General features: G+C 47.8%; 1 protein-coding gene across 3 annotated transcripts in view; it reads right to left on the bottom strand.

The window, feature by feature from the left end:
* Nucleotides 1-24,220, bottom strand: part of MAB21L3 (mab-21 like 3) — a 50,970-nt gene that overhangs the window by 22,255 nt on the left and 4,495 nt on the right. For all 3 annotated transcript variants that reach the window (XM_056560871.1, XM_056560873.1, XM_056560872.1), the window contains exon 2: nucleotides 3,770-3,910. In XM_056560871.1, the coding sequence (XP_056416846.1) occupies nucleotides 3,770-3,910 (141 nt within the window). The remainder of the gene's footprint in view (nucleotides 1-3,769; nucleotides 3,911-24,220) is intronic.

The following is a 24,220-nucleotide window of genomic DNA, read 5'->3' as shown; positions in this document are numbered from 1 at the left end:
ACAGGGCAGATAGAAGACATGTCAGCTCGGTGTCATATGACAGGGCAGATAGAAGACATGTCAGCTCGGTGCCATATGACAGGGCAGATAGAAGACATGTCAGCTCGGTGCCATATGACAGGGCAGATAGAAGACGTGTCAGCTCGGTGTCATATGACAGGGCAGATAGAAGACGTGTCAACTCGGTGTCATATGACAGGGCAGATAGAAGACATGTCAGCTCGGTGCCATATGACAGGGCAGATAGAAGACATGTCAGCTCGGTGTCATATGACTGGGCAGATAGAAGACATGTCAGCTCGGGGCCATATGACAGGGCAGATAGAAGACATGTCAGCTCGGTGCCATATGACAGGGCAGATAGAAGACGTGTCAGCTCGGTGTCATATGACAGGGCAGATAGAAGACGTGTCAGCTCGGTGTCATATGACAGGGCAGATAGAAGACATGTCAGCTCGGTGTCATATGACAGGGCAGATAGAAGACATGTCAGCTCGGTGCCATATGACAGGGCAGATAGAAGACATGTCAGCTCGGTGTCATATGACAGGGCAGATAGAAGACATGTCAGCTCGGTGCCATATGACAGGGCAGATAGAAGACATGTCAGCTCGGGGCCATAAGACAGGGCAGATAGAAGACATGTCAGCTCAGTGTCATATGACAGGGCAGATAGAAGACATGTCAGCTCAGTGTCATATGACAGGGCAGATAGAAGACGTGTCAGCTCGGTGTCATATGACAGGGCAGATAGAAGACATGTCAGCTCGGTGCCATAAGACTGGGCAGATAGAAGACGTGTCCAGACAATTAAGTTTTCAGGCTGAAATCTCCCCCAATGTGTAAGTTTATTGGCTGTAGACAGTGTAATAGGTCTATATTATATTATATGTGGATCTACAATTATATGCGGATCTCCTATTATATTATATGTGGATCTACTATTATATTATATGCTGACCTATTATTATATTATATGGGGATCTACTATTATATTATATGGGGATCTACTATTATATTATATGCGGATCTATTATATTATATGCGAATCTACTATTATATGCTGATCTATTATTATATTATATGCAGATCTACTATTATATGGGGATCTACTATTATATTATATGTGGATCTACAATTATATGCGGAACTACTATTATATTATATGATGATCTACTATTATATTATATGGGGATCTACTATTATATTATATGGGGATCTACTATTATATTATATGCGGATCTATTATATTATATGCGAATCTACTATTATATGCTGATCTATTATTATATTATATGCAGATCTACTATTATATGGGGATCTACTATTATATTATATGTGGATCTACAATTATATGCGGAACTACTATTATATTATATGATGATCTACTATTATATTATATGGGGATCTACTATTATATTATATGGGAATCTACTATTATATAATATGCGGATCTACTATTATATTATATGCAGATCTACTATTATATTATATATGGATCTACAATTATATGCGGATCTACTATTATATTATATGCGGATCTATTATTATATTATATGTGGATCTACTATTATATTATATGGGGACCTATTATATTATATAGGGATCTACTATTATATTATATGGGGATCTACTATTATATTATATGGGAATCTACAAATATATGCAGATCTACTATTATATTATATTGGGATCTACTATATGTGGATCTACTATTATATTATATGCTGATCTATTATTATATTATATAGGGATCTACTATTATATTATATGCGGATCTAATATATTATATGGGGATCTGCTATTATATTATATGGGGATCTACAAATATATGCAGATCTACTATTATATTATATGTGGGTCTACAATTATATGCTGACCTATTATTATATTATATGCGGATCTACTATTATATTATATGGGGATCTACTATTATATCATATGCGGATCTACTATTATATTATATGCAGATCTACTATTATATTATATATGGATCTACAATTATATGCGGATCTACTATTATATTATATGCGGATCTATTATTATATTATATGCGGATCTATTATTATATTATATGGGGATCTACTGTTATATTATATGGGGATCTACTGTTATATTATATAGGGATCTACTGTTATATTATATGGGGATCTACTATTATATTCAGATTTACTATTATATGCTGATCTATTATTATATTATATAGGGATCTACTATTATATTATATGGGGATCTACTATTATATTATATGGGGATCTACAAAAATATGCAGATCTACTATTCTATTATATTGGGATCTACTATATGTGGATCTACTATTATATGCTGATCTATTATTATATTATATAGGGATCTACTATTATATTATATGCGGATCTAATATATTATATGGGGATCTACTAATATATTATATGGGGATCTACAAATATATGCAGATCTACTATTATATGCTGACCTATTATTATATTATATGCGGATCTACTATTATATTATATGGGGATCTACTATTATATCATATGCGGATCTACTATTATATTATATGGGGATCCACATTTACATTATATGGGGATCTACGATGATATATGTGGATCTACAATTATATGCGGATCTACTATTATATTATATGCTGATCTATTATTATATTATATGCGGATCTACTATTATATTATATGGGGATCCACAATTATATTATATGGGGATCTACTATTATTTTATATGCTGATCTACAATTATATGCGGATCTACTATTATATGCGGATCTACTATTATATTATATGCTGATCTATTATATTATTTGCGGATCTACTATTATATTATATGCGGATCTGCTATTATATTATATGCTGATCTATTATATTATATGCGGATCTACTATTATATTATATGCGGATCTACGATTATATTATATGCGGATCTACTATTATATTATATGGGTATGTGCTATTATATTATATGGGGATCTACTATTATATGCGGATCTACTATTATATTATATGCTGATCTATTATTATATTATATGGGGCTGTACTATTATATTATATGCAGATCTACTATTATATTATATGCGGATGTACTATTATATTATATGGGGATGTACTATTATATTGGGATCTACTATTATATTATATGTGGATCTACAAATATATGCGGATCTACTATTATATTATATGCTGATCTATTATTATATTATATGGGGATCTACTATTATATTATATGGGGATCTACAATTATATGCGGATCTACTATTATATTATATGCTGATCTATTATTATATTATATGCTGATCTGCTATGCGGATCTACTATATCATATATGTGGATCTACTATTATATTATGTGTGGATCTACAATTATATGCGGATCTACTATTATATTATATGCGGATCTACTATTATATTATATGCAGATCTACTAATATATGGGAATCTACTATTATACTATATGCAGATCTACTATTATATTACATGCGGATCTACTATTTTATTACATCAAGTCAGCTCAGTGTCCGTCTGCAGCCAATAAAGGTTCCTAATACCAAAAACTACAACCAGGGCTTATAGCCCTAAACACACCGTCTGGAGGCCTCAGACCTCTATAGTAATGGATACGTGAAATATATTTGCGCTTTGAGAAAAACAAATTGATGGGACCGTTGGTGACCCCTGCTTTGTCCTTTATAGATTCCTGTCCCTGTAAACCAACCAGCAGGCATGAGAAGCGGCCCCTACAATGATGTCCTCGGGGGCCCCTGAGGCCTTTATCTCACTCACCTTCAGGTTGTCGCTGTGGATCCCAGAGTTGGAGATACTATTAAACCTGGAGTCCCAGGAACTGATCTGCGTTGTCAGCTTCAGCATCACGGTCTGCACCTCCTCCACCATACGGGAGACGCAGCGATGGCGGACATCCCCCTGAGAACCATAGACACAGGTGAGAGATGGCGCTGAGATAACACAGGACAAGGAGATTATAGTTATATCTAATCTTGTCAAAAATGTAAAGAAAGAACGGATAATACAGAGAGATCCCAATAATTCTACTTATCTAGATTATTAGTATCAGCCTTACTGCATTATTTTATGTCTCCTATAGCCCTCGTAACCCACCTCATACCTCTCAGCATCTACTCATACCACCATATATCTACTCATACCACAATATATCTCCTCATACAACCATATATCTCCTCATACCACCATATATCTCCTCATACCACCTTGTATCTCCTCATAACACCTTATATCTCCTCATACCACCTTATGTCTCCTCATACCACCTTATATCTCCTCATACCACCATATATCTCCTCATACAACCATATATCTCCTCATATCACCATATATCTCCTCATACCACCTTATATCTCCTCATAACACCTTATATCTCCTCATACCACCTTATATCTCCTCATACCACCATATATCTCCTCATACAACCATATATCTCCTCATATCACCATATATCTCCTCATACCACCTTATATCTCCTCATAACACCTTATATCTCCTCATACCTCTCAGCATCTACTCATACCACCTTATATCTCCTCATACCACCATATATCTCCTCATACAACCATATATCTCCTCATACCACCTTATATCTCCTCATACCACCATATATCTCCTCATACCACCTTATATCTCCTCATACCACCTTATATCTCCTCATACCACCTTATATCTCCTCATACCTCCTTATGTCTCCTCATACCTCCTTATGTCTCCTCATACCACCTTATATATCTCCTCATACCACCTTATATATCTCCTCATACCTCCTTATGTCTCCTCATACCACCTTATATATCTCCTCATACCTCCTTATGTCTCCTCATACCTCCTTATGTCTCCTCATACCACCTTATATATCTCCTCATACCACCTTATATCTCCTCATACCTCCTTATGTCTCCTCATACCACCTTATATATCTCCTCATACCACCTTATATATCTCCTCATACCACCATATATCTCCTCATACCACCATATATCTCCTCATAACACCTTATATCTCCTCATACCACCTTATATCTCCTCATACCACCATATATCTCCTCATACCACCTTATATCCCCTCATACCTCCTTATATCTCCTCATACCACCTTACATCTCCTCATACCAACATATATCTCCTCATACCACCATATATCTCCTCATACCACCATATATCTCCTCATACCACCTTATATCTCCTCATACCTCCTTATATCTCCTCACACCACCATATATCCCCTCATACCTCCTTATATCTCCTCATACCACCTCATATCTACTCATACCACCTTATATCTCCTCATACCACCTTATATCTCCTCATACCTCCTTATGTCTCCTCATACCACCATATATCTCCTCATACCACCATCTATCTCCTCATACCACCTTATATCTCCTCATACCTCCTTATGTCTCCTCATACCACCATATATCTCCTCATACCACCTTATATCTCCTCATACCTCCTTATGTCTCCTCATACCACCATATATCTCCTCATACCACCTTATATCTCCTCAAACCACCTTACATCTCCTCATACCACCATATATCTCCTCATACCTCCTTATGTCTCCTCATACCACCATATATCTCCTCATACCACCTTATATCTCCTCATACCTCCTTATGTCTCCTCATACCTCCTTATATCTCCTCATACCACCTTACATCTCCTCATACCACCATATATCTCCTCATACCTCCTATCTCCTCAAACCACCATACATCTCCTCATACCTCCTTATATCTCCTCATACCACCTTATATCTCCTCATACCTCCTTATATCTCCTCATACCACCTTATATCTCCTCATACCTCCTTATATCTCCTCATACCACCTTATATCTCCTCATACCTCCTTATATTTCCTCATACCTCCTTATAGCTCCTCATACCTCATTATATCTCCTCATACCACCTTATATCTCCTCATACCTCCTTATACCTCCTTACATCTCCTCATACCACCTTATATCTCCTCATACCTCCTTATATATCCTAATACCACCTTATATCTCCTCATACCTCCTTATACCTCCTTATATCTCCTCATACCACCTTATATCTCCTCATACCTCCTTATATATCCTAATACCACCTTATATGTCCTCATACCACCTTATATCTCCACATACCACCTTATATCTCCTCATACCTCCTTACATCTCCTCATACCTCCTTATATCTCCACATACCACCTTATATGTCTTCATACCTCCTTATATCTCCTCATACCACCTTATATCTCCTCATACCTCCTTATACCTCCTTATATCTCCTCATGCCACCTTATATCTCCTCATACCACCATATATGTACTCATACCTCCTTATATCTCCTCATACCACCTTATATCTCCTCATACCACCTTATATCTCATCATACCACCTTATATCTCCTCATACCTCCTTATACCTCCTTATATCTCCTCATGCCACCTTATATCTCCTCATACCACCATATATATACTCATATCTCCTTATATCTCCTCATACCACCTTATATCCCCTCATACCTCCTTATATCTCCTCATACCACCTTATATGTCCTCATACCACCTTATATGTCCTCATACCACCTTATATGTCCTCATACCACCTTATATCTCCTCATCCCACCTTATATCTCCTCATACCTCCTTATGTCTCCTCATACCACCTTATGTCTCCTCATACCTCCTTATATCTACTCATACCACCTTATATCTCCTCATACCATCTTATATTTCCTCATACCACCTTATATCCCCTCATACCTCCTTATATCTACTCATACCACCTTATATCCCCTCATACCTCCTTATATCTACTCATACCACCTTATATCTCCTCATACCATCTTATATTTCCTCATACCACCTTATATCCCCTCATACCTCCTTATATCTACTCATACCACCTTATATCCCCTCATACCTCCTTATATCCCCTCATACCACCTTATATCTCCTCATACCACCTTATATCTACTCATACCTCCTTATATCTCCTCATACCACCTTATATCTCCTCATACCACCTCATATCTCCTAATACCACCTCATATCTACTCATACCACCTTATATGGACTCATATCACCCTATGGAACATAGAGGAGGCCTGTCTACTATATGGGGGCACAGAGGAGGCCTGTCTACTATATGGGGGCACAGAGGAGGTCTGTCTACTATATGGGAGCACAAAGGAGGCCTGTCTACTATATGGGGGCACAGAGGAGGCCTGTCTACTATATGGGGGCACAGAGGAGGCCTGTCTACTATATGGGGACACAGAGGAGGCCTTTCTACTATATGGGGGCACAGAGGAGGCCTGTCTACTATATGGGGACACAGAGAAGGCCTGTCTACTATATGGGGACACAGAGGAGGCCTGTCTACTATATGGGGACACAGAGGAGGCCTGTCTACTATATGGGGACACAGAGGAGGCCTGTCTACTATATGGGGACACAGAGGAGGCCTGTCTACTATATGGGGGCACAGAGGAGGCCTGTCCACTATATGGGGGCACAGAGGAGGCCTGTCTACTATAATGGAGGCACAGAGGAGGCCTGTCTACTACATGGGGGCACAGAGGAAACCAGTCTACTATATGGGGGCACAGAGGAGGCCTGTCTACTATATGGGGACACAGAGGAAGCCTGTCTACTATATGGGGGCACAGAGGAGACCTGTCTACTATATGGGGACACAGAGGAGGCCTGTCTACCATATGGGGACACAGAGGAGGCCTCTCTACTATATGGGGCACAGAGGAGGCCTATCTACTATATGGGGACACAGAGGAAGCCTGTCTACTATCTGGGGGCATAGAGGAGGCCTGTCTACTATATGGTGGCACAGAGGAGGCCTGTCCACTATATGGGGGCACAGAGGAGGCCTGTCTACTATATGGGGACACAGAGGAGGCCTGTCTACCATATGGGGACACAGAGGAAGCCTGTCTACCATATGGGGCACAGAGGAAGCCTGTCTACTATATGGGGACACAGAGGAAGCCTGTCTACTATATGGGGGCACAGAGGAGGCCTGTCTACTATATGGGGACACAGAGGAGGCCTGTCTACCATATGGGGACACAGAGGAGGCCTGTCTACTATATGGGGCACAGAGGAAGCCAGTCTACTATATGGGGCACAGAGGAGGCCTGCCTACTATATGGGGCACAGAGGCGGCCTGTCTACTATATGGGGGCACAGAGGAGGCCTGTCTACTATATGGGGACACAGAGGAGGCCTGTCTACTATAATGGAGGCACAGAGGAGGCCTGTCTACTACATGGGGGCACAGAGGAAACCAGTCTACTATATGGGGGCACAGAGGAGGCCTGTCTACTATATGGGGACACAGAGGAAGCCTGTCTACTATATGGGGGCACAGAGGAGACCTGTCTACTATATGGGGACACAGAGGAGGCCTGTCTACCATATGGGGACACAGAGGAGGCCTCTCTACTATATGGGGCACAGAGGAGGCCTATCTACTATATGGGGACACAGAGGAAGCCTGTCTACTATATGGGGCATAGAGGAGGCCTGTCTACTATATGGTGGCACAGAGGAGGCCTGTCCACTATATGGGGGCACAGAGGAGGCCTGTCTACTATATGGGGACACAGAGGAGGCCTGTCTACCATATGGGGACACAGAGGAGGTCTGTCTACTATATGGGACACAGAGGAGGCCTGTCTACTATATGGGGCACAGAGGAGGTCTGTCTACTATATGGGGACACAGAGGTGGTCTGTCTACTATATGGGGACACAGAGGAGGTCTGTCTACTATATGGGGGCACAGAGGAAGCCTGTCTACTATATGGGGGCACAGAGGAGGCCTGTCTACTATATGGGGCACAGAGGAAGCCTGTCTACTATATGGGGGCACAGAGGAGGCCTGTCTACTATATGGGGGCACAGAGGAGGCCTGTCTACTATATGGGGCACAGAGGAGGTCTGTCTACTATATGGGGCACAGAGGAGGCCTGTCTACTATATGGGGGCACAGAGGAAGCCTGTCTACTATATGGGGGCACAGAGGAGGCCTGTCTACTATATGGGGGCACAGAGGAGGCCTGTCTACTATATGGGGCACAGAGGAAGCCTGTCTACTATATGGGGCACAGAGGAGGCCTGTCTACTATATGGGGCACAGAGGAAGCCTGTCTACCATATGGGGACACAGAGGAGGCCTGTCTACTATATGGGGACACAGAGGAGGCCTGTCTACTATATGGGGGCACAGAGGAGGCCTGTCTACTATATGGGGGCACAGAGGAGGCCTGTCTACTATATGGGGACACAGAGGAGGCCTGTCTACTATATGGGGCACAGAGGAGGCCTGTCTACTATCTGGGGCACAGAGGAGGCCGGTATACTACTGTATGTCTATGGAAAACTGCTAATTGGTTCCTGCACGACCATTGTATGTTGAGTACATCCATTGACTGTCTGAGCATATGCTGGGAGTTGTAGTTTTGCAACTGCTGGGGACACACTGGTTTGGATAGGTTTGGACACCGCGCCCCCCCCCCCCCTTCAGTAGGTAGGGAGTAGATAGATTAGATCACCCCCCCCCCCCCTCCCTTGCAGGTAGGTAGTAGGTAGGGAACGTCATTGCATGCTACATCATTATGTGGCCGCCCGATCTGTGTAGCGGCTGTATAGTTCATAGGTCATCTGCCCGTCTCCCGACTCCTGCACCAACGGCACCTGGAAATGAGTCGATTAGGTAAGTGGGCCCAGTCCTCTTAATACAAAACTGTTGCGCCTGCCAGCCGGTCCATGGAACATGTGACCTACCGGCCCAGGCCATCCGGCAGCTGCTGAATCGGTCAGCGCTCTTGGATAGCCATTTTACCCTTCCAGTAAATTTTAGTAGCTGTATGCTACGGAGGAAATTCTTTTTTCTCTTGTCCACAGTGCTCTCTGCTGACACTTGATGCCCAGGGACTGTCCAGAGCAGCATAGGTTTGCTACGGGCATCAGGTGTCAGCAGAGAGCACTGTGGACAAGACAAAAAAGAATTTCCTCTGTAGCATACAGCTGCTAAAAAGAAATAATTTACAAATCTGGGTTACTAGAAGAATAGAGATTGGTGCAGCTCACAATTATATACTGGACGAGATATAGCAGGCAAATACCCCTAATCCCAGGTGTATAGTAACAATAAATGGAAAATAGAGAAAGAGAAACAGCCTACACCTCAAGGACAGTAATAGGCAAATGATATAAGATTAGAAAAATGGCCGTGCTTCAAATATTAATATTATAGAGATTTATTTAAAACAAATCATAATCATTAAATGCAAAAAATTCCCCTCTCAGGGCCCAGGTGGGTGTGGGGGGGGGGGGGGGGGGAATAGTTACATCTATAAAACATGAGACATGGTTAGAATAATAAAAAATAATAAAATTGATAAAATGTTAAATCAACAGTGTGACCGTTAATCCGGCAGATTAAAAATGTTTTCCACCGGAGTACCCCTTTAATACATTTAGGCATGTAGACACTGTCAAGACAACTCACTAAAGTTCAAACCGATCTGAATGGTGAAGAGAGGAGATGTAGGTGATGGTGAACGTGTCCTGATTGTTGGCACCAAACGGGCCGGTCTGAGGATTTTACAATCTGCTGATCTCTGGAATCTCATCCTATAGATCACCTCCACAGTCACCAGATCTCATCCAATAGATCACTTCCACAGTCACCAGATCTCCTCTAATAGATCACCTCCACAGTCACCTGACCTACACAGTCATCTGATCTCATCCTATAAAATCACCTCCACAGTCACCAGATCTCATACTATAGATCACCTCCACAGTCACCAGATCTCATCCTATAGATCACCTCCACAGTCACCAGATCTCACCCTATAGATCACCTCCACAGTCACCTGATCTCATCCTATAGATCACCTCCACAGTCACCAGATCTCACCCTATATATAGATCACCTCCACAGTCACCTGATCTCATCCTATAGATCACCTCCACAGTCACCAGATCTCACCCTATATATAGATCACCTCCACAGTCACCTGATCTCATCCTATAGATCACCACGACAGTCACCAGATCTCATCCTATAGATCACCTCCACAGTCACCTGATCTCATCCTATAGATCACCTCCACAGTCACCAGATCTCACCCTATATATAGATCACCTCCACAGTCACCTGATCTCATCCTATAGATCACCTCCACAGTCACCTGATCTCATCCTATAGATCACCACCACAGTCACCTGATCTCATCCTATAGATCACCTCCACAGTCACCTGATCTCATCCTATAGATCACCACCACAGTCACCTGATCTCATCCTATAGATCACCACCACAGTCACCAGATCTCATCCTATAGATCACCTCCACAGTCACCAGATCTCATCCTATAGATCACCTCCACAGTCACCAGATCTCATCCTATAGATCACCTCCACAGTCACCAGATCTCATCCAATAGATCACCTCCACAGTAACCAGATCTCATCCAATAAAACACCTCCACGGTAGACGTGGGCAGTAAAAGGCTCTGCTATAGATGGATGTGGGCAGCAGAGGGCAGTAGATGGCTTTGCTATGGGTGGACGTGGGCAGTAAAAGGTAGTAAAAGGCTCTGCTATGGGTGGATGTGGGCAGTAGATGGCTCTGCTATGGGTGGACGTGGGCAGTAGAGGGCAGTAGATGGCTCTGTTATGAGAGGACGTGGGCAGTAGAGGGCAGTAGATTGCTCTGATATGGGTGGACGTGGGCAGTAGAGGGTAGTAGATGGCTCTGTTATGAGAGGACGTGGGCAGTAGAGGGTAGTAGATGGCTCTGCTATGGGTGGATGTGGGCAGTAGAGGGTAGTAGATGGCTCTGCTATGAGAGGACGTGGGCAGTAGACGGTAGTAGATGGCTCTGCTATGAATGGACGTGGGCAGTAGAGGGTAGTAGATGGCTCTGCTATGGATCGACGTGGGCAGTAGAGGGTAGTAGATGGCTCTGCTATGGGTGGATGTGGGCAGTAGAGGGTAGTAGATGGCTCTGCTATGGGTGGATGTGGGCAGTAGAGGGTAGTAGATGGCTCTGCTATGAGAGGACGTGGGCAGTAGACGGTAGTAGATGGCTCTGCTATGAATGGACGTGGGCAGTAGAGGGTAGTAGATGGCTCTGCTATGGATCGACGTGGGCAGTAGAGGGTAGTAGATGGCTCTGCTATGGGTGGACGTGGGCAGTAGAGGGTAGTAGATGGCTCTGCTATGAGAGGACGTGGGCAGTAGACGGTAGTAGATGGCTCTGCTATGAATGGACGTGGGCAGTAGAGGGTAGTAGATGGCTCTGCTATGAATGGACGTGGGCAGTAGAGGGTAGAAGATGGCTCTACTTTGGATGGACGTGGGCAATAGAGGGTAGTAGATGGCTCTGCTGTGGATGGACGTGGGCAGTAGAGGGCAGTAGATGGCTCTGCTATGAATGGACGTGGGCAGTAGAGGTCAGTAGATGGCTCTGCTATGAATGGACGTGGGCAGTAGAGGTCAGTAGATAGCTCTGCTATGGGTGGACGTGGGCAGTAGAGGGTAGTAGATGGCTCTGCTATGAATGGACGTGGGCAGTAGAGGGCAGTAGATGGCTCTGCTATGGGTGGACGTGGGCAGTAGAGGGTAGTAGATGGCTCTGCTATAAGTGGACGTGGGCAGTAGTGGGTAGTAGATGGCTCTGCTATGAGTGGATGTGGGCAGTAGAGGGCAGTAGATGGCTCTGCTATGCATGGACATGGGCAGTAGAGGGTAGTAGATGGCTCTGCTATGAGTGGATGTTGGCAGTAGAGGGTAGTACATGGCTCTGCTATGAGTGGACGTGGGCAGTAGAGGGTAGTAGATGGCTCTGCTATGGACGGATGTGGGCAGTAGAGGGTAGTAGATGGCTCTGCTATGGGTGGATGTGGGCAGTAGAGGGTAGTAGATGGCTCTTCTTTGGATGGACATGGGCAGTAGAGGGTAGTAGATGGCTCTGCTATGAGTGGATGTTGGCAGTAGAGGGTAGTACATGGCTCTGCTATGAGTAGACGTGGGCAGTAGAGGGTAGTAGATGGCTCTGTTATGAGTAGACGTGGGCAGTAGAGGGTAGTAGATGGCACTGCTATGGGTGGATGTGAGCAGTAGAGAGTAGAAGATGGCTCTGTTATGGGTGGACATGGGCAGTAGAGGGTAATAGATGGCTCTGCTATGAATGGACATGGGCAGTAGAGGGTAGTAGATGGCTCTGCTATGAGTGGACATGGGCAGTAGAGGTCAGTAGACGGCTCTGCTATGAGTGGATGTGGGCAGTAGAGGGCAGTAGATGGCTCTGCTATGCGTGGACGTGGGCAGAAGAGGGTAGAAGATGGCTCTGCTATGGATGGACATGGGCAGTAGAGGATAGTAGATGGCTCTGATATGAATGGACGTGGGCAGTAGAGGGTAGTAGATGGCTCTGCTATGAGTGGACAAGGGCAGTAGAGGTCAGTAGATGACTCTGCTATGAGTGGACGTGGAAAATAGAGGGTAGTAGATGGCTCTGCTATGAATGGACGTGGGCAGTAGAGGGTAGTAGATGGCTCTGCTAAGACTGGACGTGAGCAGTAGAGGGTAGTAGATGGCTCTGCTATGGGTGGATGTGGGCAGTAGAGGGTAGTAGATGGCTCTGCTATGGGTGGACGTGGGCAGCAGAGGGTAGTAGATGGCTCTGCTATGGATGGACGTGGACAGTAGAGGGAAGTAGATGGCTCTGCTATGAGTGGACGTGGGCAGTAGAGGGTAGTAGATGGCTCTGCTATGGATGGATGTGGGCAGTAGAGGGTAGCAGATGGCTCTGCTATGAGTGGACGTGGGCAGTAGAGGGTAGTAGATAGCTCTGCTATGGATGGACGTGGGCAGTAGAGGGTAGAAGATGGCTCTGCTATGGATGGACATGGGCAGTAGAGGGTAGTAGATGGCTCTGCTATGAGTGGACGTGGGCAATAGAGGGTTGTAGATGGCTCTGCTATGGATGGACGTGGGCAGTAGAGGGTAGTAGATGGCTCTGCTATGAATGGATGTGGGCAGTAGAGGCTAGTAGATGGCTCTGCTATGGATGGACGTGGGCAGTAGAGGGTAGAAGATGGCTCTGCTATGGATGGACATGGGCAGTAGAGGGCAGTAGATGGCTCTGCTATGAGTGGAAGTGGGCAGTAGATGGCTCTGCTATGCATGGACGTGGGCAGTAGAGGGTAGTAGATGGCTCTGCTATGGATGGATGTGGGCAGTAGAGGGTAGCAGATGGCTCTGCTATGGGTGGATGTGGGCATTAGATGGCTCTGCTATGAGTGGACATGGGCAGTAAATGGCTCTGCTATGGATGGATGTGGGCAGTAGAGGGCAGTAGATCGCTCTGTTATGAGAGGACGTGGGCAGTAGATGGCTCTGCTATGGGTGGACGTGGGCAGTAGAGGGCAGTAGATGGCTCTGTTATGAGAGGACGTGGGCAGTAGAGGGCAGTAGATTGCTCTGATATGGGTGGACGTGGGCAGTAGAGGGTAGTAGATGGCTCTGTTATGAGAGGACGTGGGCAGTAGAGGGTAGTAGATTGCTCTGCTATGGGTGGATGTGGGCATAGAGGGTAGTAGATGGCTCTGCTATGGGTGGATGTGGGCAGTAGAGGGTAGTAGATGGCTCTGCTATGAGAGGACGTGGGCAGTAGACGGTAGTAGATGGCTCTGTTATGAATGGACGTGGGCAGTAGAGGGTAGTAGATGGCTCTGCTATGGATCGACGTGGGCAGTAGAGGGTAGTAGATGGCTCTGCTATGGGTGGACGTGGGCAGTAGAGGGCAGTAGATGGCTCTGCTATGCGTGGACGTGGGCAGAAGAGGGTAGAAGATGGCTCTGCTATGGATGGACATGGGCAGTAGAGGGTAGTAGATGGCTCTGCTATGAGTGGACAAGGGCAGTAGAGGTCAGTAGATGGCTCTGCTATGAGTGGACGTGGAAAATAGAGGGTAGTAGATGGCTCTGCTATGAATGGACGTGGGCAGTAGAGGGTAGTAGATGGCTCTGCTAAGACTGGACGTGAGCAGTAGAGGGTAGTAGATGGCTCTGCTATGGGTGGATGTGGGCAGTAGAGGGTAGTAGATGGCTCTGCTATGGGTGGACGTGGGCAGCAGAGGGTAGTAGATGGCTCTGCTATGGATGGACGTGGACAGTAGAGGGAAGTAGATGGCTCTGCTATGAGTGGACGTGGGCAATAGAGGGTAGTAGATGGCTCTGCTATGGGTGGATGTGGGCAGTAGAGGGTAGTAGATGGCTCTGCTATGAGTGGACAAGGGCAGTAGAGGTCAGTAGATGGCTCTGCTATGAGTGGACGTGGAAAATAGAGGGTAGTAGATGGCTCTGCTATGAATGGACGTGGGCAGTAGAGGGTAGTAGATGGCTCTGCTAAGACTGGACGTGAGCAGTAGAGGGTAGTAGATGGCTCTGCTATGGGTGGATGTGGGCAGTAGAGGGTAGTAGATGGCTCTGCTATGGGTGGACGTGGGCAGCAGAGGGTAGTAGATGGCTCTGCTATGGATGGACGTGGACAGTAGAGGGAAGTAGATGGCTCTGCTATGAGTGGACGTGGGCAATAGAGGGTAGTAGATGGCTCTGCTATGGGTGGATGTGGGCAGTAGAGGGTAGCAGATGGCTCTGCTATGGATGGATGTGGGCAGTAGAGAGTAGCAGATAACTCTGTTATGAGTGGACATGGGCAGTAGATGGCTCTGCTATGGATGGACGTGGGCAGTAGAGGGTAGAAGATGGCTCTGCTATGGATGGACATGGGCAGTAGAGGGTAGTAGATGGCTCTGCTATGAGTGGACGTGGGCAATAGAGGGTAGTAGATGGCTCTGCTATGGGTGGATGTGGGCATTAGATGGCTCTGCTATGAGTGGACATGGGCAGTAGAGGGTAGTAGATGGCTCTGCTATGAGTGGACGTGGGCAGTAGAGGGTAGTAGATGGCTCTGCTATGGATGGATGTGGGCAGTAGAGGGCAGTAGATGGCTCTGTTATGAGAGGACGTGGGCAGTAGATGGCTCTGCTATGGGTGGACGTGGGCAGTAGAGGGCAGTAGATGGCTCTGTTATGAGAGGACGTGGGCAGTAGAGGGCAGTAGATTGCTCTGATATGGGTGGACGTGGGCAGTAGAGGGTAGTAGATGGCTCTGTTATGAGAGGACGTGGGCAGTAGAGGGTAGTAAATTGCTCTGCTATGGGTGGATGTGGGCAGTAGAGGGTAGTAGATGGCTCTGCTATGGGTGGATGTGGGCAGTAGAGGGTAGTAGATGGCTCTGCTATGAGAGGACGTGGGCAGTAGACGGTAGTAGATGGCTCTGCTATGAATGGACGTGGGCAGTAGAGGGTAGTAGATGGCTCTGCTATGGATCGACGTGGGCAGTAGAGGGTAGTAGATGGCTCTGCTATGGGTGGACGTGGGCAGTAGAGGGTAGTAGATGGCTCTGCTATGAGAGGACGTGGGCAGTAGACGGTAGTAGATGGCTCTGCTATGAATGGACGTGGGCAGTAGAGGGTAGAAGATGGCTCTACTTTGGATGGACGTGGGCAATAGAGGGTAGTAGATGGCTCTGCTGTGGATGGACGTGGGCAGTAGAGGGCAGTAGATGGCTCTGCTATGAATGGACGTGGGCAGTAGAGGTCAGTAGATAGCTCTGCTATGGGTGGACGTGGGCATTAGAGGGTAGTAGATGGCTCTGCTATGAATGGACGTGGGCAGTAGAGGGTAGTAGATGGCTCTGCTATAAGTGGACGTGGGCAGTAGTGGGTAGTAGATGGCTCTGCTATGAGTGGATGTGGGCAGTAGAGGGCAGTAGATGGCTCTGCTATGCATGGACATGGGCAGTAGAGGGTAGTAGATGGCTCTGCTATGAGTGGATGTTGGCAGTAGAGGGTAGTACATGGCTCTGCTATGAGTGGACGTGGGCAGTAGAGGGTAGTAGATGGCTCTGCTATGGACGGATGTGGGCAGTAGAGGGTAGTAGATGGCTCTGCTATGGGTGGATGTGGGCCGTAGAGGGTAGTAGATGGCTCTTCTTTGGATGGACATGGGCAGTAGAGGGTAGTAGATGGCTCTGCTATGAGTGGATGTTGGCAGTAGAGGGTAGTACATGGCTCTGCTATGAGTAGATGTGGGCAGTAGAGGGTAGTAGATGGCACTGCTATGGGTGGATGTGAGCAGTAGAGAGTAGAAGATGGCTCTGTTATGGGTGGAAATGGGCAGTAGAGGGTAGTAGATGGCTCTGCTATGAATGGACATGGGCAGTAGAGGGTAGTAGATGGCTCTGCTATGAGTGGACATGGGGAGTAGAGGTCAGTAGACGGCTCTGCTATGAGTGGATGTGGGCAGTAGAGGGCAGTAGATGGCTCTGCTATGCGTGGACGTGGGCAGAAGAGGGTAGAAGATGGCTCTGCTATGGATGGACATGGGCAGTAGAGGGTAGTAGATGGCTCTGATATGAATGGACGTGGGCAGTAGAGGGTAGTAGATGGCTCTGCTATGAGTGGACAAGGGCAGTAGAGGTCAGTAGATGACTCTGCTATGAGTGGACGTGGAAAATAGAGGGTAGTAGATGGCTCTGCTATGAATGGACGTGGGCAGTAGAGGGTAGTAGATGGCTCTGCTAAGACTGGACGTGAGCAGTAGAGGGTAGTAGATGGCTCTGCTATGGGTGGATGTGGGCAGTAGAGGGTAGTAGATGGCTCTGCTATGGGTGGACGTGGGCAGCAGAGGGTAGTAGATGGCTCTGCTATGGATGGACGTGGACAGTAGAGGGAAGTAGATGGCTCTGCTATGAGTGGACGTGGGCAGTAGATGGCTCTGCTATGCATGGACGTGGGCAGTAGAGGGTAGTAGATGGCTCTGCTATGGATGGATGTGGGCAGTAGAGGGTAGCAGATGGCTCTGCTATGAGTGGACGTGGGCAGTAGAGGGTAGTAGATGGCTCTGCTATGGATGGACGTGGGCAGTAGAGGGTAGAAGATGGCTCTGCTATGGATGGACGTGGGCAGTAGAGGGTAGTAGATGGCTCTGCTATGGGTGGACGTGGGCAGTAGAGGGTAGTAGATGGCTCTGCTATGGATGGACGTGGGCAGTAGAGGGTAGTAGATGGCTCTGCTATGAGTGGATGTGGGCAGTAGAGGGTAGTAGATGGCTCTGCTATGGGTGGACGTGGGCAGTAGAGGGTAGTAGATGGCTCTGCTATGGATGGACGTGGGCAGTAGAGGGTAGAAGATGGCTCTGCTATGGATGAACATGGGCAGTAGAGGGCAGTAGATGGCTCTGCTATGAGTGGAAGTGGGCGGTAGATGGCTCTGCTATGCATGGACGTGGGCAGTAGAGGGTAGTAGATGGCTCTGCTATGGATGGATGTGGGCAGTAGAGGGTAGCAGATGGCTCTGCTATGGATGGATGTGGGCAGTAGAGAGTAGCAGATAACTCTGCTATGAGTGGACATGGGCAGTAGATGGCTCTGCTATGGATGGACGTGGGCAGTAGAGGGTAGAAGATGGCTCTGCTATGGATGGACATGGGCAGTAGAGGGTAGTAGATGGCTCTGCTATGAGTGGACGTGGGCAATAGAGGGTAGTAGATGGCTCTGCTATGGGTGGCTGTGGGCATTAGATGGCTCTGCTATGAGTGGACATGGGCAGTAGATGGCTCTGCTATGGATGGATGTGGGCAGTAGAGGGCAGTAGATCGCTCTGTTATGAGAGGACGTGGGCAGTAGATGGCTCTGCTATGGGTGGACGTGGGCAGTAGAGGGCAGTAGATGGCTCTGTTATGAGAGGACGTGGGCAGTAGAGGGCAGTAGATTGCTCTGATATGGGTGGACGTGGGCAGTAGAGGGTAGTAGATGGCTCTGTTATGAGAGGACGTGGGCAGTAGAGGGTAGTAGATTGCTCTGCTATGGGTGGATGTGGGCATAGAGGGTAGTAGATGGCTCTGCTATGGGTGGATGTGGGCAGTAGAGGGTAGTAGATGGCTCTGCTATGAGAGGACGTGGGCAGTAGACGGTAGTAGATGGCTCTGCTATGAATGGACGTGGGCAGTAGAGGGTAGTAGATGGCTCTGCTATGGATCGACGTGGGCAGTAGAGGGTAGTAGATGGCTCTGCTATGGGTGGACGTGGGCAGTAGAGGGTAGTAGATGGCTCTGCTATGAGGGGACGTGGGCAGTAGACGGTAGTAGATGGCTCTGCTATGAATGGACGTGGGCAGTAGAGGGTAGAAGATGGCTCTACTTTGGATGGACGTGGGCAATAGAGGGTAGTAGATGGCTCTGCTGTGGATGGACGTGGGCAGTAGAGGGCAGTAGATGGCTCTGCTATGAATGGACGTGGGCAGTAGAGGTCAGTAGATAGCTCTGCTATGGGTGGACGTGGGCAGTAGAGGGTAGTAGATGGCTCTGCTATGAATGGACGTGGGCAGTAGAGGGCAGTAGATGGCTCTGCTATGGGTGGACGTGGGCAGTAGAGGGTAGTAGATGGCTCTGCTATAAGTGGACGTGGGCAGTAGTGGGTAGTAGATGGCTCTGCTATGAGTGGATGTGGGCAGTAGAGGGCAGTAGATGGCTCTGCTTTGCATGGACATGGGCAGTAGAGGGTAGTAGATGGCTCTGCTATGAGTGGATGTTGGCAGTAGAGGGTAGTACATGGCTCTGCTATGAGTGGACGTGGGCAGTAGAGGGTAGTAGATGGCTCTGCTATGGACGGATGTGGGCAGTAGAGGGTAGTAGATGGCTCTGCTATGGGTGGATGTGGGCAGTAGAGGGTAGTAGATGGCTCTTCTTTGGATGGACATGGGCAGTAGAGGGTAGTAGATGGCTCTGCTATGAGTGGATGTTGGCAGTAGAGGGTAGTACATGGCTCTGCTATGAGTAGACGTGGGCAGTAGAGGGTAGTAGATGGCTCTGTTATGAGTAGACGTGGGCAGTAGAGGGTAGTAGATGGCACTGCTATGGGTGGATGTGAGCAGTAGAGAGTAGAAGATGGCTCTGTTATGGGTGGACATGGGCAGTAGAGGGTAGTAGATGGCTCTGCTATGAATGGACATGGGCAGTAGAGGGTAGTAGATGGCTCTGCTATGAATGGACATGGGCAGTAGAGGTCAGTAGACGGCTCTGCTATGAGTGGATATGGGTAGTAGATGGCTCTGCTATGCGTGGACGTGGGCAGAAGAGGGTAGAAGATGGCTCTGCTATGGATGGACATGGGCAGTAGAGGGTAGTAGATGGCTCTGCTATGAGTGGACAAGGGCAGTAGAGGTCAGTAGATGGCTCTGCTATGAGTGGACGTGGAAAATAGAGGGTAGTAGATGGCTCTGCTATGAATGGACGTGGGCAGTAGAGGGTAGTAGATGGCTCTGCTAAGACTGGACGTGAGCAGTAGAGGGTAGTAGATGGCTCTGCTATGGGTGGATGTGGGCAGTAGAGGGTAGTAGATGGCTCTGCTATGGGTGGACGTGGGCAGCAGAGGGTAGTAGATGGCTCTGCTATGGATGGACGTGGACAGTAGAGGGAAGTAGATGGCTCTGCTATGAGTGGACGTGGGCAGTAGATGGCTCTGCTATGCATGGACGTGGGCAGTAGAGGGTAGTAGATGGCTCTGCTATGGATGGATGTGGGCAGTAGAGGGTAGCAGATGGCTCTGCTATGAGTGGACGTGGGCAGTAGAGGGTAGTAGATGGCTCTGCTATGGATGGACGTGGGCAGTAGAGGGTAGAAGATGGCTCTGCTATGGATGGACATGGGCAGTAGAGGGTAGTAGATGGCTCTGCTATGAGTGGACGTGGGCAATAGAGGGTAGTAGATGGCTCTGCTATGGATGGACGTGGGCAGTAGAGGGTAGTAGATGGCTCTGCTATGAGTGGATGTGGGCAGTAGAGGCTAGTAGATGGCTCTGCTATGGATGGACGTGGGCAGTAGAGGGTAGAAGATGGCTCTGCTATGGATGGACATGGGCAGTAGAGGGCAGTAGATGGCTCTGCTATGAGTGGAAGTGGGCAGTAGATGGCTCTGCTATGCATGGACGTGGGCAGTAGAGGGTAGTAGATGGCTCTGCTATGGGTGGATGTGGGCAGTAGAGGGTAGCAGATGGCTCTGCTATGGATGGATGTGGGCAGTAGAGAGTAGCAGATAACTCTGTTATGAGTGGACATGGGCAGTAGATGGCTCTGCTATGGATGGACGTGGGCAGTAGAGGGTAGAAGATGGCTCTGCTATGGATGGACATGGGCAGTAGAGGGTAGTAGATGGCTCTTCTATGAGTGGACGTGGGCAATAGACGGTAGTAGATGGCTCTGCTATGGGTGGATGTGGGCATTAGATGGCTCTGCTATGAGTGGACATGGGCAGTAGAGGGTAGTAGATGGCTCTGCTATGAGTGGACGTGGGCAGTAGAGGGTAGTAGATGGCTCTGCTATGGATGGATGTGGGCAGTAGAGGGCAGTAGATGGCTCTGTTATGAGAGGACGTGGGCAGTAGATGGCTCTGCTATGGGTGGACGTGGGCAGTAGAGGGCAGTAGATGGCTCTGTTATGAGAGGACGTGGGCAGTAGAGGGCAGTAGATTGCTCTGATATGGGTGGACGTGGGCAGTAGAGGGTAGTAGATGGCTCTGTTATGAGAGGACGTGGGCAGTAGAGGGTAGTAAATTGCTCTGCTATGGGTGGATGTGGGCAGTAGAGGGTAGTAGATGGCTCTGCTATGGGTGGATGTGGGCAGTAGAGGGTAGTAGATGGCTCTGCTATGAGAGGACGTGGGCAGTAGACGGTAGTAGATGGCTCTGCTATGAATGGACGTGGGCAGTAGAGGGTAGTAGATGGCTCTGCTATGGATCGACGTGGGCAGTAGAGGGTAGTAGATGGCTCTGCTATGGGTGGACGTGGGCAGTAGAGGGTAGTAGATGGCTCTGCTATGAGAGGACGTGGGCAGTAGACGGTAGTAGATGGCTCTGCTATGAATGGACGTGGGCAGTAGAGGGTAGAAGATGGCTCTACTTTGGATGGACATGGGCAATAGAGGGTAGTAGATGGCTCTGCTATGAATGGACGTGGGCAGTAGAGGGCAGTAGATGGCTCTGCTATGAATGGACGTGGGCAGTAGAGGTCAGTAGATAGCTCTGCTATGGGTGGACGTGGGCAGTAGAGGGTAGTAGATGGCTCTGCTATGAATGGACGTGGGCAGTAGAGGGCAGTAGATGGCTCTGCTATGGGTGGACGTGGGCAGTAGAGGGTAGTAGATGGCTCTGCTATAAGTGGACGTGGGCAGTAGTGGGTAGTAGATGGCTCTGCTATGAGTGGATGTGGGCAGTAGAGGGCAATAAATGGCTCTGCTATGCATGGACATGGGCAGTAGAGGGTAGTAGATGGCTCTGCTATGAGTGGATGTTGGCAGTAGAGGGTAGTACATGGCTCTGCTATGAGTGGACGTGGGCAGTAGAGGGTAGTAGATGGCTCTGCTATGGACGGATGTGGTCAGTAGAGGGTAGTAGATGGCTCTGCTATGGGTGGATGTGGGCAGTAGAGGGTAGTAGATGGCTCTTCTTTGGATGGACATGGGCAGTAGAGGGTAGTAGATGGCTCTGCTATGAGTGGATGTTGGCAGTAGAGGGTAGTACATGGCTCTGCTATGAGTAGATGTGGGCAGTAGAGGGTAGTAGATGGCACTGCTATGGGTGGATGTGAGCAGTAGAGAGTAGAAGATGGCTCTGTTATGGGTGGACATGGGCAGTAGAGGGTAGTAGATGGCTCTGCTATGAATGGACATGGGCAGTAGAGGGTAGTAGATGGCTCTGCTATGAGTGGACATGGGGAGTAGAGGTCAGTAGACGGCTCTGCTATGAGTGGATGTGGGCAGTAGAGGGCAGTAGATGGCTCTGCTATGCGTGGACGTGGGCAGAAGAGGGTAGAAGATGGCTCTGCTATGGATGGACATGGGCAGTAGAGGGTAGTAGGTGGCTCTGATATGAATGGACGTGGGCAGTAGAGGGTAGTAGATGGCTCTGCTATGAGTGGACATGGGCAGTAGAGGTCAGTAGATGGCTCTGCTATGAGTGGACGTGGAAAATAGAGGGTAGTAGATGGCTCTGCTATGAATGGACGTGGGCAGTAGAGGGTAGTAGATGGCTCGGCTAAGACTGGACGTGAGCAGTAGAGGGTAGTAGATGGCTCTGCTATGGGTGGATGTGGGCAGTAGAGGGTAGAAGATGGCTCTGCTATGGGTGGACGTGGGCAGCAGAGGGTAGTAGATGGCTCTGCTATGGATGGACGTGGGCAGTAGAGGGTAGAAGATGGCTCTGCTATGGATGGACATGGGCAGTAGAGGGTAGTAGATGGCTCTGCTATGAGTGGACGTGGGCAATAGAGGGTAGTAGATGGCTCTGCTATGGATGGACGTGGGCAGTAGAGGGTAGTAGATGGCTCTGCTATGAGTGGATGTGGGCAGTAGAGGCTAGTAGATGGCTCTGCTATGGATGGACGTGGGCAGTAGAGGGTAGAAGATGGCTCTGCTATGGATGGACATGGGCAGTAGAGGGCAGTAGATGGCTCTGCTATGAGTGGAAGTGGGCAGTAGATGGCTCTGCTATGCATGGACGTGGGCAGTAGAGGGTAGTAGATGGCTCTGCTATGGATGGATGTGGGCAGTAGAGGGTAGCAGATGGCTCTGCTATGGATGGATATGGGCAGTAGAGAGTAGCAGATAACTCTGTTATGGATGGACGTGGGCAGTAGAGAGTAGCAGATAACTCTGTTATGAGTGGACATGGGCAGTAGATAGCTCTGCTATGGATGGACGTGGGCAGTAGAGGGTAGAAGATGGCTCTGCTATGGATGGACATGGGCAGTAGAGGGTAGTAGATGGCTCTGCTATGAGTGGACGTGGGCAATAGAGGGTAGTAGATGGCTCTGCTATGGGTGGATGTGGGCATTAGATGGCTCTGCTATGAGTGGACATGGGCAGTAGATGGCTCTGCTATGGATGGATGTGGGCAGTAGAGGGTAGTAGAAGGCTCTGCTATGGGTGGACGTGGGAAGTAGAGGGTAGTAGATGGCTCTGCTATGAGTGGATGTGGGCAGTAGAGGGTAGTAGATGGCTCTGCTATGGGTGGATGTGGGCAGTAGAGAGTAGTAGATGACTCTGCTATGGATGGACGTGGTCAGTAGA

Source organism: Hyla sarda, chromosome 2 (genome assembly GCF_029499605.1).
Source record: "Hyla sarda isolate aHylSar1 chromosome 2, aHylSar1.hap1, whole genome shotgun sequence".
Taxonomy (NCBI): Eukaryota; Metazoa; Chordata; class Amphibia; order Anura; family Hylidae; genus Hyla; species Hyla sarda.
This window is presented reverse-complemented; position numbering and strand designations above follow the sequence as displayed.